Source organism: Pelodiscus sinensis, chromosome 32 (genome assembly GCF_052426305.1).
Source record: "Pelodiscus sinensis isolate ZL-2025 chromosome 32, ASM5242630v1, whole genome shotgun sequence".
Classification (NCBI taxonomy): Eukaryota; Metazoa; Chordata; order Testudines; family Trionychidae; genus Pelodiscus; species Pelodiscus sinensis.
This window is the reverse complement of record NC_143083.1, coordinates 1,453,923-1,471,070: the sequence shown is the minus strand read 5'-3', so window position 1 is coordinate 1,471,070 and position 17,148 is coordinate 1,453,923. Positions and strand designations below refer to the sequence as shown.

At 43.3% G+C, this 17,148-nt stretch overlaps 1 protein-coding gene across 17 annotated transcripts in view; it reads right to left on the bottom strand.

The window, feature by feature from the left end:
* ZFR2 (zinc finger RNA binding protein 2) overlaps positions 1-17,148 on the bottom strand; it is a 119,852-nt gene that overhangs the window by 57,428 nt on the left and 45,276 nt on the right. For all 17 annotated transcript variants that reach the window (XR_012896744.2, XR_012896743.2, XR_012896745.2 and 14 more), the window contains 4 exons: positions 15,351-15,533; positions 12,551-12,773; positions 6,908-7,065; positions 4,523-4,642 (listed from right to left, as the gene is read on the bottom strand). Coding sequence is in view for 13 of the 17 variants with exons in the window: in XM_075903327.2 (XP_075759442.2) it covers positions 4,523-4,642; positions 6,908-7,065; positions 12,551-12,773; positions 15,351-15,533 (684 nt within the window). In the remaining 4 variants the exon portion in view is untranslated. The remainder of the gene's footprint in view (positions 1-4,522; positions 4,643-6,907; positions 7,066-12,550; positions 12,774-15,350; positions 15,534-17,148) is intronic.

Genomic DNA, 17,148 nt, shown 5'->3' with positions numbered 1-17,148 from the left:
GGTAGAAGGGAGAACAGCAAAATAGATGGATTTCAGGAAGGCAGATTTTAGTAAACTCAGAGAGCTGGTAGGTAAGGTCCCATGGGAAGCAAGACTAAGAAAAAACAACTGAGGACAGTTGGCAGTTTTTCAAAGGGACATCATTAAAGGACCAAAAGCATACCATTACACTGCATAGGAAAGATAGAAAGTATGGCAAGAGACAACCTTGGCTTAACCAGGAGATCCTGCATGATCTAAAACTCAAAAAGGAGTAGTATAGAAAGTGGAAACTAGGTCAAATTACAAAGGATGAATAAAAGCAAATAAAGCAAGTATGTAGGGGCAAGATTAGAAAGGTGAAGGCACAAAACTAAATCAATCTAGCTAGAGACATAAGGGCTAACAAGAAAATATTCTACAAATATATTAGAAGCAACAGGATGACCAAGGATAGGGTGGGGGCCCATTGCTCAGCAAAGAAGGAAAAACAGTAACAGGAAACCTGGAAATGGCAGAGGTGTTTAACAACTTCATTTCGATTTTTACCAAACAAGATTGATAATGACTGGATGCCTAACACAGTGCATATACACTGCAGAGCTTAACTCGAAATGAGCTACGTCAATTGCGTATATTATTTCGAAATAGCTTATTTTAAAAAAGGGAGTGTCTAACACAGCACTTATTTCAAAATAGAGCACTCTTCCTCCAACTTCCCTTACTCCTTGTACAATGAGGGTTACAGGAGTCGGAATAAGAAGTCCTCCAGCTTGACAGTATTTTGACACTATTTCAAAATAATTGCCTGCTGTGTAGACGTGAACTAAGTTATTTTAGAATAGCGCTAGTTATTTTGAAATAGTGCTGTAGTGTAGACGTACCCATAGTGAATACTAGTGGAAATGGGGTAGATTTAGAAGTTAAAATAGGAAAAGATCAAGTTAAAGATTACTTAGAAAAGACAGATGTCTTCAAGTCACCCGGGCCTGATGAAATGCATCTTAGAATACTCAAGGAGCTGATAAAGGAGGTATCTGAGCCATTACCTTTCATCTTTGAGAAGTCATGAAAGTCGGGAGAGATTCCAGAAGACTGGAAAAGGGCAAATATAGTGCTCATCTATAAACTGGAAAATAAGAACCCAGGAAACTACAGATCAGTCAGCTTAACTTCTGTGTCAGGAAGATAATGAAGCAAATAATTAAGAAATTAATCTGCAAACATAGGGAACATAATAAGGTGATACGGAACAGTCAGCATGGATCTGTAAAGAAGCAAATCATGTCAAACCAAGCTGATAGCTTTCTTTGACAGGATAACAAGTCTTGTGGATAAGGAGAAAGTGGTGGACATGATATACCTAGACTTCAGTAAAGCATTTGATATGGTCTTGCATGACCTTACCAATAAACTAGGGAAATACAACCTAGATGGGTGCATAACTGGTTGGATAACCATTCTCAGAGAGTTATTAATGGTTCAGTCACACACACTGGCCTGACCATCGGCTGACAGAAGGGCATAACAAGTGGGGATCCACAGCTATTTTGGGACTGGTTTTGTTCAATATCTTCATCAACGATTTAGATGATGGCATAGGGAGTATGCTTATTAAGTTTGCAAATGATACCAATCTGGGAGGGGTTGCAAGTGCTTTGGAGGATAGGGTAATAATTAAAATCATCTGGACAAACTGGAGAAATGATCTGAATAGGATGAAGTTTAATAAGGACAAATGCAAAGTACTCTACTTAGGAAGGAACAATCAGTTCCACACATACAGAATAGGAGGTGACTGTCTTGGAAGGAGTACTACTGAAAGGGATATAGGGGTCAGAGTACACCACAAGCTAAATATGAGTCAACAGTGTGACACTGTTGCAAAAAAAGAAAAACATGATTCTGGGATGCATTAGCAGGAGTATTGTGAGCAGGTGCGGCCCGTCCATATAGCAAACTAGGCGGTCGCTTAGGGCGCCAAGTTAAATGGGGCGCCAAATGGTGGCACAATATCATTGAGGGGTTTGGAGGTGGAGGCACCGATTGCATGGTTCGCCTCAGGTGCCCGTTGCTGGCAGCTAAACTAGGGCCGCCCCTGATTTGTGAGCAAGACATGAGAAGGCATTCTTCCGCTCTACTCTGCATTGATTAGGCCTCAGTTGGAGTACCGTGTCCAGTTCTGGGCTCCACATTACAAGAAAGATGTGGAAAAATTGGGGAAGGTCCAGAGAAGAGCAACAAAAATTATTAAAGTCTAGAAAACATGACCTATGAGAGAAGACTGGAAGAACTGGATTTATTTAGTTTAGAAGACCGAGAGGTGACATGATAGCAGTTTTCAAGTATCTAAAAGGATGTTACAAGAAGGAGGGGAAAAATGTGTTCTCCTTGGCCTCTGATGATAGGACAAGAAGCAATGGGCTTAAACTGCAGCAAGGGAGGTTTTGGTTGGATATTAGGAAAAACTTACTGTCAGGGTGGTTAAACACTGGAATAAATTGCTTAGGGAGGTTGTGGAATCTCCATCACCAGAGATTTAAAAGCAGGTTAATCTAAATGGTGCTTGGTCCTGCCATGAGGGCAGGGGACTGGACTTGATGACCTCTCAAGGTCCCTTACAGGTCTAGTATTCTATGATTCTCCATGAATCATAAATGGGGGATCATAATGGTCCCTTCTGACCATAAAATCTATGAGTCTATGAATTGATCCGGCTCCTTTTTGAATACCTTGCTAATTTATTTCAAAATATTGGTTGTGGCCAATTCTGGACTTGACAAGCTCAAACAAATTTCCAAAACAAACAGTTTGTGTGTGATGGAATGACACACTGAGGTGGTAATGTTCTAAAAAGCCTAATCCTGCTTCCAAGAAAACTTAATTTCAACAGGCGCTGGAACAGGTCCCACATGATAAAATATTCTCCATATTGGTCAATAGCCAAATATGCTTTTCCATCCAAAAAGACCAACTCCTGTTGAAAGAGGACCTAAGGAGGTTTTAATCTAAGAATTTTAAAATAAGTGTTTTAGGTTAAATCTATGCTGGATTTAACTAGTGTTTGACACCCCTAACGTATTGTGACATAGTGCTTGTGAAATGCTTTGTGCCGCTAGAAGTACTCTGAAAACAGAACTTTACCAATCAGTGCTTATATGCAATTTTAAGATCAACCAATGCAAGAAAAGTTAAATGGAAAAGATGAACTCTTCCATAGTGACTATATTCACCGAGACTTGAATTGACAAAGTCCGACTGAGTTTGATGGATTCAATTCTTTGTGACCTGTGCAACAGCATGGGCTTCACATTAATAATGCAAGATTAATTTTGCTATCAATCAGTCCATTTTGAATTAGTTCTGGGAAGCTGCAAACTGTTGGCCACACTGTTTCAGGGGCCTGAACTGCAATATTCACTGTAAAAAGATGTTTAAGTGGTCTACCGCCCCACTTAAAGGCAGAAATAGAGACTCATTCTTGATAAGTGCTTTGGAAAAGAGATGGTATGGCTACTCTCTTCAAGAAATTATTAGAACTGGGGAAGGGAAAGGGACTAAGTTTAGTTCTACTGGATAGTCCTCAGAAATTATTGTATAACTATTTACTAATTGAAAAATAAATATTTGGAATGTTTTTTTCTAAAGTTAACATTCTAGCAAGATGTCTCAGAAAAAGCTGAATTGGTAATTTAACCTGTCTTCACACAACATGATTTTATTCTTTTAGGGTGTGTCTAGACTACGGGGGGGGAGAAGGGAAGGGGGGTGTTTCTAAAAAAAAAGTGGCTTTTTTTCGAAAAAACTTCCCCGGTGTCTAGACTGCTGCCATGTTCTTTCAAAAGTAAATCGAAAGAATGCAGCAGTTTTTTCAACCGCAGAAAACCTCGTTTTACAAGGAATAATGCTTTTTTTCAAAAGTGCTCTTTTGAAAAAAGGCGCTATGTAATGCAAACTGTGCTTTTTCGAAAGTACTGGTTGTAGTCTAGACGCTCTTTTTCAAAAGAGGCTTGCAGTCTAGACGTAGCCTTGGAAAGAAAGAATTCCATCCAAATGAAATACAAAACAAATGGTCAAAGTTGTGTTTTGAAAATCTTCATTCAGACATGCAAAACTGATTTCATTTTACAATAGTTTTGAATTGCAGACTATTTGCTAAGTGCCTATAAGATACTAGAAAGCATTTATTTCCTATAACAAAATCTACTCAAATCAGTTACCACTTTCATTAAGTTATTTGCACCAAACACCTACGGTAGTTTCCTTTATATTTTTATGAAAAAATTAAATATATATATACACACTAAATACAGTAATATCTGAGATGTGGAAGTGAACAAGCAGTGGGAAAAAATATTTGCAAGAATTTTTCTGGATTCATCCTATTTGTTTTCACACCAGTGAGAATCCTTATATTTAGGAAAAACTCTTTACAAAATAAACTAATGGATTTCTCTCCCTTCTATTTTAGGAGTTGAGACTGAGGCCAGTACTATCCAAGTCCCTTTGGTTCAGCATCCTGAAAGGATGTCCCCATTCACACCTTGTACTGCAGCCGATGCCTACGCCCCTTCAGATGCATGTCCTTTGCATTAGGATCATTGAAACTGCACTCGCAGAGCTTACAGTGAAACCGGATCATTTTTCCTTCATCATTGCATACCTGAGACAAAATATATGATTTAATATTTATAGGCACTGTTGGTGACAATAACAAAATTATCTTGCATTTAAGAAGAGCCTTACATCACAGTGGGTCCTAAAGCACTTTACAAAGTTTAAAGTATATGCATTTATCCATCACTGAAACTCAGTCAACTTTTGGGTGACACGCACAATCTATTTAATAGTTCACGGTGACACTGCATAGCTGTTTAGGACTGAAAGAGAAGATACAATACCCGCTTTTATACATGTTTATTCTGGGACTCCCTAAATTTCATCTAGGCTTTGTCTACATTGGCACCCTTTTCTGGAAAAGGGATGCTAATGAGACCATTCGGAATTGCAAATGCCGCGGGGGATTTAAATATCCCCCGCGGCATTTGCATGTACATGACTGCCGCTTTTTTCCGGCTCGGGGTTTTGCCGGAGAAAAGCACCAGTCTAGACGGGATCTTGCGGAAAATAAAGCCTTTTCCAGAAGATCCCTTATTCATCTTAAAATCAGGAATAAGGGATCTTCCGGAAAAGGCTTTGTTTTCCGAAAGATCCCGTCTAGACTGGCGCTTTTCTCCGGCAAAACCCCGAGCCGGAAAAAAGCGGCAGCCATGTTCATGCAAATGCCGCGGGGGATATTTAAATCCCCCGCGGCATTTGCAATTCCGACTAGTCTCATTAGCATCCCTTTTCCGGAAAAGGGTGCCAATGTAGACACAGCCCTACAGTTTAATGCATCGTAAAAAGAACATTAGGTTTAATACTTATGAAAAGCATCATAACAACTTTCAGTAACACAACAAATAGTCTGTTAGCACTTTGAAGATTAACAAAACATGTAGATGGTATCATGAGCTTTCCTGGGCACAGCCCACTTCTTCAGATGACCACAGTGTTGGATGTCTACGACCAAAATAATGGTCCTGTACAGACTAACTTAGCTATCCCCTGAAGCTTCAGTAACATAGTCCAGAGTTGGACTCTCCATCTGCACAATACACCTTAGCACCATGCCAGGATTTTGGTACAGAAATGACTCAAAATAAAGAGCATCATCTATTCAGTTGTGACTAGCACCACCGCCACCACTTCTTGCAGCACCAAGATGTTCTCAACTTTTGCTAGCTCGTGATTCTCAGGTTCTGAGTCTCAACTATTAGCTAACAGTATGGATGTGAGATATTGTGTATTTTACTAATCATGTAGTCACAATAACTCTTAGCAGTCACACAGTTCCTAAAATACTTCCTGGGGTAGGGCTAGCAGCCAGTGCTCTCCTGGCCCCGCTCCTGGGGAACCCCCCCTGCCACTCCATGCTGCTGCCTCTCTATCAGAAGCAGCTACGTGGGATGGCAGGCGGAGGCAGCCCACGAAGAGAGCGGATTTAAATGTCGGCTCTCTATGCAGACTGGCTCCAGCCTGCTGCCTCAATGGGAGCCGATCCACATGAGGAGCTGGCTTCCCATGTGTACTGGCTCCTGTCTTTCCCCCTCAACCTCTACTGCTGCCTCTCTATTAGAGGCAGCAGCACAGGGGTGGGAGGTGCAGGCAGCTCTGCGGGAACCAGCACACGCAGGGAGACAGCTTTAAGCCAGCTCCCTTCTCCTGCTGCCTCTGATATAGAGGCAGTGGGGGGGGGGGGGGGGTTGTGGATAAGCCTAGGCTTATCAGTTAATCGCGTAAATGGCTATATGCTAACATCCCTTGCTCACAGTGGCATGACTCCAGACATAAATGTTTCATAAACTTTAAACACTGTTTGCTGCTCATCTCTTATTTGTTTATAATCTTAGCAAGGACGAGAAGCAAGACAACACTAAAGTAAACAACATTTCTCTGGAAATGATACAGATGAAAATTTAATCTTGATTTTCCAATCTCATTATACTTAACTGGGAATTTAAGATCAAGGCAACATTTTAAAGATGTAATTAATGATTATCAATTTTCGATATAACTAAATCATTTAGACATTTTGGCACAGCCTCATTAGCTTTATGTAGGCAAGGCACACACAAAATTCTCAGACAAGGGTTCCTTAATAGGTTGTCTACATTCTGCATTTGGGTGCCCAAATTTAGATGTGAAATTGGGCCATAGCAATTCAACACCAGATGAAACCTGCAGCTATGTGATTTTTCTCAGATTGCTCAGTGTTGAAAATAAATAAAACTCTGTGCTTTACGTATATGTCAGCTTCAAAGCCTCATATTATACAGCTTTATTTGCGAATGATTTGTGAAATATGAAAAAAGTGGTTAAGCATTACCTCTTCCACATAGTCATGTCCCACAGGTTGTACGTCAAGTAAAATCCCTAGGCCATTTCCAGAGACATCATGGGTTGGCTGTTCATATCGTAGCTCTGATTTTGTTTGCACCTTCACTTCCTCCAATTTGATACTTGTTTCCTGAAGCTTATTAGTCCCTGAATAAAGAGAGATGGATTAATAACCAAAATGATTTACAATCTGTGAAAAAAATCCTTATTCTCATTATCAGCACTTGTACAAACCCATCCCATCACTGTTAATTTCTCAAATGACAATACTCCATGGCTAGCTCTATATGGCTTTTTTTGTCATTATGGTAGCTGCCAAAATATAACTGAATAAAGATCTAAGACTCAATTATACAATCTCTATGACAACAAAAACACCCATATCTAGAGTAATATTTAAAAATTACATATTTCTAGTCATGTGCAGGTTTTTCTTATCAGCCTTTCATTCAGATACAAGTCTTCACTCTCTTATGACCAATAATTAAATTTAGAACAATCATCTACTATGAACATCTAGACTACTATAAAGATAAGGAAGTTCTTTTAATAATAACAATTCTTTTGACATAGAACAAATGACAGACTTGAACTTCAATAACTATGGTTCTTACAAGCTAAATTAAATATAAATTTTTTTTGAAGAGGTGAAGGCTCAAAGGTGAGAGATTTTTAAAAAAAGTTGAATATCAAGGTTCAAAAGTATTTCTACAGATTCCAACAAAATATAAAAGACAGTTACCAGTTCTGTAACTGGTTCTCAAGATGTGTTGCTCAGATCCATTCCACATTAAGCATGTGTGCTTGTCACATGCACCAATGCTGAAAGCTTTTCCTTCAACAGTATCCGTAGGGACCACTCCAGAAGGAAATGGGAAAGGGGAGTGGCAAAAACTGGATTCAGGGAAAGGTCCAATATGTCATCCTCGGGCATACCCTCAAAACAACTTTTTAGCCCCTTGCTTGTGAAGCTAAGCTTGAATGGGTGGAGGGAGGAGACAGGGGCCTCTACTGCTGCTTGTAGCTCTTGGGCTTCCTGTGTGATGGATCCTGCCATGGTCAACTAACTCCCTTGTCCTAAGCTGGCATCAGTTTAAACTGCTTGCACTCCAGACCTGTTACATAAAGGCCCAAGGTTTAAAGTTTTAACTTTCACTCTGCCTGTCTGGAAACAGGGGGTCAGAAAGGAGGGTTTTATAAAGCACTGATAATTTGACACTTCTTCGTGAAGGGGAAGGCCAGTGGGAGAAAGGACAACAAACAGGGAGTCCTCTTGCTCCGCCATCTCCTCCACCTGCAGGCTGAGGTTGAAAGCAAGTCCCTTCAATAGTTCCTGGTGTACCTTAGTCACCTTGAGGAATAGAAAGGGTGTGAGGGGTCCTTATGATATTCTCATCTGGCAATGACAAAGAGGAAGCTAATACCGAGGGATCGATGGTGCCCACTAGCAGTCCAGTAGTTTGACTCCCTTCATCCACATGGAGTTGGTGAGTTTTCTCCCTTGAGGCTTCAAGCACTGGCGGGGGATGGGTCGGCAAGGCCACCGGCCTATCCGAAACTCCTGTCACCAAATAGGCAGGGTGGGAGGGCTGAGTGAACCACCATGCAATCCAGGAGTAACATGGGGCTGGCCCCGGGCAGGTTTCGGTGCCAATGACATAGACAGCACTGAGGGCCTGGGAGGCTGTCTAACCAGGATTCAGCCCTGCTTCGTACTACATCCATATCCTGAATGGTTAGGCCAAGATCTGTTGGAGCAGTGACTCTCCATGTAGCAGTGCCCTTGGTCATATTTGGAGGAAGCGTGGTCTGAATAGGACAAGTGACTCCTTGATGACACTGGTAACCAGCAGCACTTGGTGGATCCACTCTGGGAACCCAGCGATCCACACTTCATGCTTTGAGACCAGTGCCAGGATGAGGAAAGAGTTTGAGAAGTAATGTGGGCTGGACACCTGGGGGACTCTCCTGGTACACTGTGACATCCATCTTGAGGACTGATGGTGGGGCCCATGTCTCCTGTCCCAGGAACTGTAACATCGACACAGCAATATGACAGGTTGATCCCAATGCTCATGCCAGGAGACATGTGCCTCCGAAGGTCTGTGACTGGTGAATTCCCTCTGTCAGCATCCAAGGTCCAGTGACCCCAGAGAACTCTGCTGCATCTGTCTCCCAAAGTCCAAGGCATGTCAACTTCTACCAGGTGACCATTGCCAGGACATCCCCCATTACATGGAGAAGTGCCGCTGCAGTGAGGGAGGACAGAAGAGTTCCAAAATGTCTGGGTCCAGGCACCTCCAGAGCTGGGGAGGGCAGCACAGGGAGCAATCAGCTCTGGCACAGCCAGGAGAACTTTGGGTGTTGATTGCAGCTGAATATGATGAAGGTGTCCCTCTGCATCCAGTCTTTCAGGCAAGGAACAGGGTGGGCTGCACCCAAGGTTCCCTGTAAGCAGCATGGCCTCACAGCTGTTTAATGAGCCCTGTCCAGAGGCTCAGAGCTCCCGCGCAGGCTGGGATTTGGGGAGAGGAAGTTTCAAGCAGCTTCAAAGAGAGTTGCCTGCTTCAATGGAGGTGCTCCAAGACCAGGTAGGGAGAAGAGATAAGGAGGAGGGAATAAGTGGCTGGAGCGGTGGGGGGCGGGGGGAGGAGGGAGGGATAGAGAGAGTTGTAGGATAGGGGTGTTTGGGGAGATGAGGAACAGATGGGAAGGAGTATTTGGCTGGGAGGGGGGAGGGGATTGGCCCCTGGAGAGGAGAGAGAGGCAGAGGTGGAAACCCAGCACTCTCCTCAAGCCTCCTCGGCTGATAAGGCGGGTAGGGTGAAGCTGGCTGCATGGGGTAAGTGGAGGAAATAGGGGGAGAGTGGGTGCTGGAAGTGGGGTGAGGTGGAAGTTGAGAGTTTCTTTATGCTGTATGGCCTGTCTTAATTCCCAGCTAGACTGCTGGTGCCTGCAGCTGAGCTGGGGAGAGCAGATTGCACAAGGGTTGGTGGGAGATAGGGGGTGGGTGAATGTTGGCATCTGTGCAGTGAGGTGGAGGTGGCGGAGGCGAGGAGGGGATGGAGGAGTTTGCTCAGGGTGTCCTCCTGACTCACTTGCTGCATTCCAGATTGCAGTCCTCTCTGTCCATCTCAATTGGAGGGAGGGGGAAAACTATGGTGTGTGTGTGTGTGTGTGTGTGTGGCAGGACATTTGCATGAATACATTTTAAACAAAGTTTACATACGTGTAAATGTCTTAAGATAAGAAAGAAAAAGATTTTTACAGAATTTACTCTGATCTTAATGATTTTTTAAAAATCCTGTGTTACTAATTAATACACAGTATATTATATTGCATTAAAGGCCAGATCTTTGCTATGTGGTAGACTTCTGGCTCTTATGAATCAGAGGTAGCACGTACTAGGTGTGATGCTAGTTGTTTTGTAGGAAATCTTATTCACAAGCTCTTTTGAAACACGCACCTGTTTACAAACCCTGAAGCCATGAGTTAATTTGTTCTGAGGCTCCTACTCTTTGAGTTGGTGACACACACAAGGTGACAGTTTCAAACCAGGAGAACTTTTATCTGTTTTAACAGGTTTCTGTTTCACTTGTTTTTGTATAGCAAATTATTCCCCAGATAAACTATATAAGCCTGAGTGAATGACTTTTACTCTCCTTTCCAGTGTCAGTGAATATTGTATTAGTATTTGCAAGGACAGAATGACTATTTCTAGTGGACTCATGCATTTGTTCAGCATCTTAAACTTGAGGTGTGTGCATAATATGCATTTTGATGTGTTTACTAGCTTGAGTTGTTACAAAGGTTGATAATCAATGTACTCCAAGGGTAGTGTTCATTTTCTTTTTATTTGATTTCATATTAAATAAACATCGTAAGCATTGCTCCTTGTTAACTATCCTTTGTTTTAATATATTTTGTTACACACCTGTGACCTGTTTAAAATATATATTAATAGCTAGGTTTGTTTGTTTTTATTGGTGGTGCACATCCACACACTACCTCAATATTCATGCTGCACATAAAAAATTTCAACCTTTCCAAGGACAGAAAATGTTAGAGGGAATATTGGCTTCTCCACTCAACATGAACTGGGGCATGACTTCCAGAATGGGGAGACGAGCTGCCCAACACAGGCCTTAGCTCGGTTTCAGCCCTGTCCTTCCTCTTACAGGGAGAGAGATCAACCCTTACTGGCCTTACTAACTTTCCTGGTCAGAAGCGCAGATGGGGATCAGTGCTGATTAGCTGATAGCACTGCACACCAATGCCTCGGTGCTGAGTGCCAAGTCAGACCTCTGCTCCAGTGCTAGAGTGAGCTCCAGTTCCCTTAGGAGTGTTCTAAGTAATTTCTCACTCCTTAGTCTTTGGCTTATAAGACTTACAAATGCAACACTTGCCACTTATGTTCCCTTTACCCAGGTTCCTAAGACAGCAACTGTGTGGGTCACTGACAGGCACAGGACATTCTCAGCAATCGTAGGGTTTAAAGCCTGGCAGGATTAACACACTGATTACTGCTAACACAAACTATTTACATTAATTTTACGAAGTTTCTCTGAATGAAGCCTGAGCAATTCTAGAGCAGTGAACATTTCACGCATTGTCACTGGCAGCAAAGGAACTGAGGGTGGGAAGAGTGTGCGGGTACCCTTTATACTGTGCCAGGAGGGTGCCACAAGAGCCGCCACTCTATGGATACTGCTGAAGGAAAAACTTCAATACCAGTAGGCTGCGTCTAGACTGCACCCCTTTTGCGGAAAAGGGATGCAGATTAGACACAGCGCAATTGCAAATGAAGCGGGGATTTAAATCTTCCCCGCTTCATTTGCATGAATATGGCTGCCGCTTTTTTCTGGCTCGGGGCTTTGCCGGCAAAAAGCGCGTGTCTAGACGGGGATCTTTCGGAAAATAAAGCCTTTTCTGAAAGATCCCTTATTCCTGATTTTAAGAGGAATAAGGGATCTTTCGGAAAAGGCTTTATTTTCCGAAAGATCCCCGTCTAGACTGGCGCTTTTTGATGGCAAAGCCCCGAGCCGGAAAAAAGCGGCAGCCATGTTCATGCAAATGAAGCGGGGAAGATTTAAATCCCCGCTTCATTTGCAATTGCGCTGTGTCTAATCTGCATCCCTTTTCCGCAAAAGGGGTGCAGTCTAGACACAGCCCTAACGTGGAATGGACATGACAAGCACTCAAAGAAGAACTGCTACTGTTTGATATTCTTCTAAAATTCCACAGCCAGCCAATGCAACTTTCAGATAGAAGCCTTCCCATCATTTCCTCTCACAGCAGGGATAAAAAGAAGAAATTAGCAAATATGGAAGCCATCTTATTTGTAAAACACCCAAAAATCCCTGCTCTGTTTCTGGAGCACTTGTTGATGCAGAGGGGGAAGATGACAACAGCAAATTTTAGATTTTAGAAGCCAAGTGGTTAAAAAATGAACTTTCAGACCAATTAAAAAGCTTGATGTAGAATTACTTTTCCTTTATCAGTTTTCCTGAATAATAATAATGTGAACATGAAAAGGCCCCACCTGCAAGCATTTGGAAGAATCAGACATTGTAAACAAAATGACAATACATCAAAAACGGGAGAGTTAAAAATGGAGTTTAAGGAGACATACCTGTAAATGTTATTTTGGATGTAACTGCTTTCTTCACTGGTACTGGCTTGCTTACATTGCTTGTACTGTTAGCTGCTACAGCTGTTTGTTTTGTTGGTGTAACAGACAGGGCATGGGAAGCTGGCTTAACTGCTGCAATGATGGTAGGACCTGAACCAGAGTTCACTACAACAGGCTCTACTGAAGGGATGGGCTTCCCCAATTTAGTATGCAATTTAACAACCTGAAATACATGCAATGGTCATATCAAAGGCCAGGACTAAAAATGGACAGATGTTAACAGCAATACCATAAAACTTTTCCTTAGAAAATGTATAAGATTACACAAAGACATGTCCAATAAAATAAAAAAATATAATAAGAGAGGAGGTTTCTCACCATGTGCAGTAACAGGCTTTCTTCAAGATGAGTGTCCTTGTGTATGCTAGTAGGTATCAGCATGCCCCCGCGCTGCTGATCAGCACCTTTGGTGCCCTGATATCGTGCATGCACCCCCTCCACCCAGTTCCTTCTCCATCATGGAGAGCCAACAGAGAAAACTCCGAAGTAAAGGGGAAGAAGGGAGGTAAGTGGAGAATCTACAGGGACACTCATCTTGAAGAATGTCAGTTACAGCACAAGGTTAGTAACCTTCTTTTTCGAGAGATGTCCCTGTGGGTGCGCCACAGTAGGTCATTAAAAAGCTGAATGTATAAAGGGTCACGTAGAAAAGCTGTGATGAATAAAATGGCCTTAGGCACTTTGAATTCAGCGAGTGGGTACATAGTGCTTGGCAAAAGTATACTCAGAGGCCATATGGCAGCTCTAAAAATGCCCACAATTGTGACCTTGTGTAGAAAGGCTATGGAAGCAGCTACAGCCCTGGTGGAGGGAGCTCGGATGGACGGAGGAGGATTAGCATCATTAGAGTTCTAGCAGAGCCAGATGTAGTCTGAGAGCCAGTGTGAAAGCCTCTGAGAGGAGATGACTATTATGGTCTGCTATGGATATGGACAATTTAGATGAAAACCTGAATGGTTTTGTCCTATGGATATAAAAAGAGTGCTCTGCACACGTCCAGTGTGTGCATTGTTGACTCAAAGGAGATGGCATGTGGCTTTGGGAAAAATGTAGGAAGTTGGATAGTTTGCTCCTGATTCTGTTGGAATAAAAAGCAATCTCTCCCCCAACCCTCATGGTTTGAGGGGTTTCAGAGAATTCAAGATCATGGTCAGAGGCTGGATGAAGGGATTTTTTTCAAGCAAGAAAAGTTTGAGGCCTAGATCCTAGTCCAATGGCATACTTAGTACACTTTCAAAGTTTGTGGACAATACGAAGCTGGGAAGGGTTGCAAGTGCTTTGGAGGACAGGATTAAAATTCAAAATGATCTGGACAAACTGGAGAAATGGTCTGAAGTAAAAAGAATGACATTGAATAAGGACAGATGCAAAGTATTCCACTTAGGAATGAACTATCAGTTGCGCACATATAAAATCAGAAATGACTGCCTAAGAAAGAGGGGGACATAGCGGATCACAAACTAAATATCAGTCAATAGTGTAATGCTTTTTCAAAAAAAAGCAAATATTCTAGGAGGTATCAGCAGGAGTGTTAGCGAGACAAGAAGTAATTCTTCTGCTCTATTCTATGCTGATTAGGCCTCAACTGGATTACTATGTTCAGTTCCAGGCACCATATTACAAGAAAGATGTGAACAAATTGGAGAAAATCCAGAAAAGCAAAATCAAAATGATTAAAAGTTTAGAAAATATGACCTACTGAAAAAACTGGGTTTAGTCTGGGAGAAGAAAAAACAGAGGGATATAACAGTTGCAAGTACAGGTTGGACCTCCCAAAACCAGGATTCGCTCATCCTGCAAAATCTGTGGTCCAGCAAGATCACAGGTGTTCCTGGATGAGAGCCCCAGTGGGAAGAAGGCCGGCAGCTCGGAGTACAATGGGGCTGGGACCAGCGCTGGAGCCCCGGTACCCGCAGCAGACCCAATAGCAGGGCCAGGGATGCGGAAGTCGCAGCCGGGGCCGGAGATGCGATAGCCCAGGTAGCAGCTTTGGGACTAGGGCAGTCCAGGCTGCCAGGGCTGGGGCAGCAGGGAGGGAGAGTGGTCTGGGGAGACAGTAGCAGGGGACCTTTTCTGGTCCAGGAAATTCCCTCATTTGGGACCGGTCAGGTCCCGAGAGTGCTGGACCAGAGAGGACCAATCTGTACATAAAAGGTTATTTCAAGAAGGAGAAAAAAAACTGTTCTCATTAAACTTTGAGAATAGGACAAGAGGCAATATCCTTAAACTGCAGCAAGGTGGGTTATGCTGGACATGAGGAAAAGACTTCCTGTCAGGGTAGTTAAACATTGGAATACATTGTCTAAGGAAGTTGTAAAATCTCCATCACTGGAGATTTTTTAAGAGCAAGTTAGACAAATACGTGTCAGGAATGGTCTAGACAATGTTTATTCCTGTCAGAAGTGCAGGGGACTGGACTAGATGACCTCTCAAGATCCCTTCCAGTCCTAAGGTTCTCTGATAGCCATATTTTCTGGTATCGCAGTACCCAAGTACACTGCTGAGTGTTGAAGCATCCTAGTGATACAGTCTTTTGTTTCAGGGGTTTCTGGATAGCCAGTCATCTATAGCAATCAAATCTTGTAGTCTAGATATACTTCTACTTCAACTTTTTTCTCAGAAATATTCTCCTGATAACTGTGGGTACTGTGAACATTTTAAGAAAACCAGCATCTTCTATAATCAGATATTACACAATATGTCTACATTCAATATCCATGGTCTTGCTGAGCACTCATACCTTCTGATGCTTTGCTCCCCGGATGTGTGCTGCATATGCATCTGCGCCTGTGCAGGAGACATCACAGAGCTCGCATCGAAGCTGAATCTGTGCCCCACGAAGGCCACAGATTGTCAGGTTACCTGTCTTCTGAGCTGCCTCCTTTTTTTTATGCTTCTGTCCTTCTAAGTGCTCCCGGTAAGTCTGAAATCAAATAGGGAAATACATTCTAAGCAGTAATGTGAGACACTGATAGCATCCCTGCATTTCCTTGGACCCATTCATTTGCAAAGATAGGTCATATAACCAGGCTAGTTTTAATGGTACAAATATGTGCAACTCAAAACCTTTTTGTGGCCTGTTTCACTTATTAACACTACTCAAAGCAGCAGCATCTAGAGCAGGGGTGGGCAATAATTTTTGAAGGGGGGGGCCTCTTCACAAATTTTGGAAGTGGCCGTGGGCTGACACAGAAGGGGTGTGGCCTTGGGCGGAAGGGGCAGGATTGAGAACTACTCAGCCAAGAACTTTTCTTGAACTGGGGTCTCTGCCCCTGACTTCTGGCCAATGGATGGGACCTGGAACAGAAAGGAGGGTGCTGGGGGCTAGCCTCCTCCCAGAGTTGTCTGGGGTGAAGGCTTAGAATTCACATAACATGTGTGTGACCTGGACAGATTAGAGGACTGAACTTCATCAGATTTCTTGTGGCCCAACAAGAACAAGTGTAGAGTCCAGCACTTGGGACGGAAGAATCCCAAGCATTGTTACAGGCTGGGGACCGACTGGCTAAGTAGCAGTTCTGCAGAAAAGGACCTGGGGATTATAGTGGATGAGAAGCTGTACATGAGTCAACAGTGCGCCCTTGTAGCCAAGAAGGCTAATGGCATATTAGGGTGCATTATGAGGAGCATTGCCAGCAGATCCAGGGAAGTGATTATTCCCCTTTATTCGGCCATGATGAGGCCATAGCTGGAATACTGAGTCCAGTTCTGGGCCCCCCACTATAGAAAGGATGTGGACCCATTGGAGAGGGTCCAGCGGAGGGCCACCAAAATGATTAGGGGCTGGAGCACATGACCTATGAGGAGAGGCTGAGGGAGTTGGGTCTGTTTAGTTTGCAGAAGCGAAGAGTGAAGGGGGATTTGATAGCAGCCTTCAACTTCCTGAAGGGAGGTTCCAAAGAGGCTGGAGAAAGGCTGTTCACAGTAGTGATGGATGGCAAAACAAGGATCAATGGCCTCAAGATACAGTGGGAGAGGAATAGGTTGGATATTAGGAAAAACTATTTCACTGGGAGGGTGGTGAAGCACTGGAATGGGTTACCTAGGGAAGTCGTGGAATCTCCATCCCTAGAGATTTTTAAGTCTCAGCTTGACAAAGCCCTGGCTGGGTTGAATTAGTTGGGATTGGTCCTGCTTTGGGCAGAGGGCTGGACTTGATGACCTCCTGAGGTCTCTTCCAGCTCTATGATTCTATGGCTGGCAGTCCCTAGCCCCACTGCTAACCTGTTGCCTGGCAGGCACAAGCCCTTTGAATAGAAGCAGTTAAAAGGGCCTGCGCCTCCCGGGCAGCTCCCAGGCAACGGGCCAGTGGGACCAAGAGCTGCAAGTCCTTTCAACTACTTCTGTTGAAAGGGCTTGTGCGTGCTTAGTGTCTGCCAGGCAACGCAGCTGCCCAGCAAGCACAAGCTCTTTAAATAGAAGCAGTTGAAAGGGCTCACACATCTAGGGTTGCCAGATGGCTTCAACAAAAATACCGGACACACTTGACATTACATCGCAATCTACATTCCATCTTATCTAGCAAATACCGGACATTT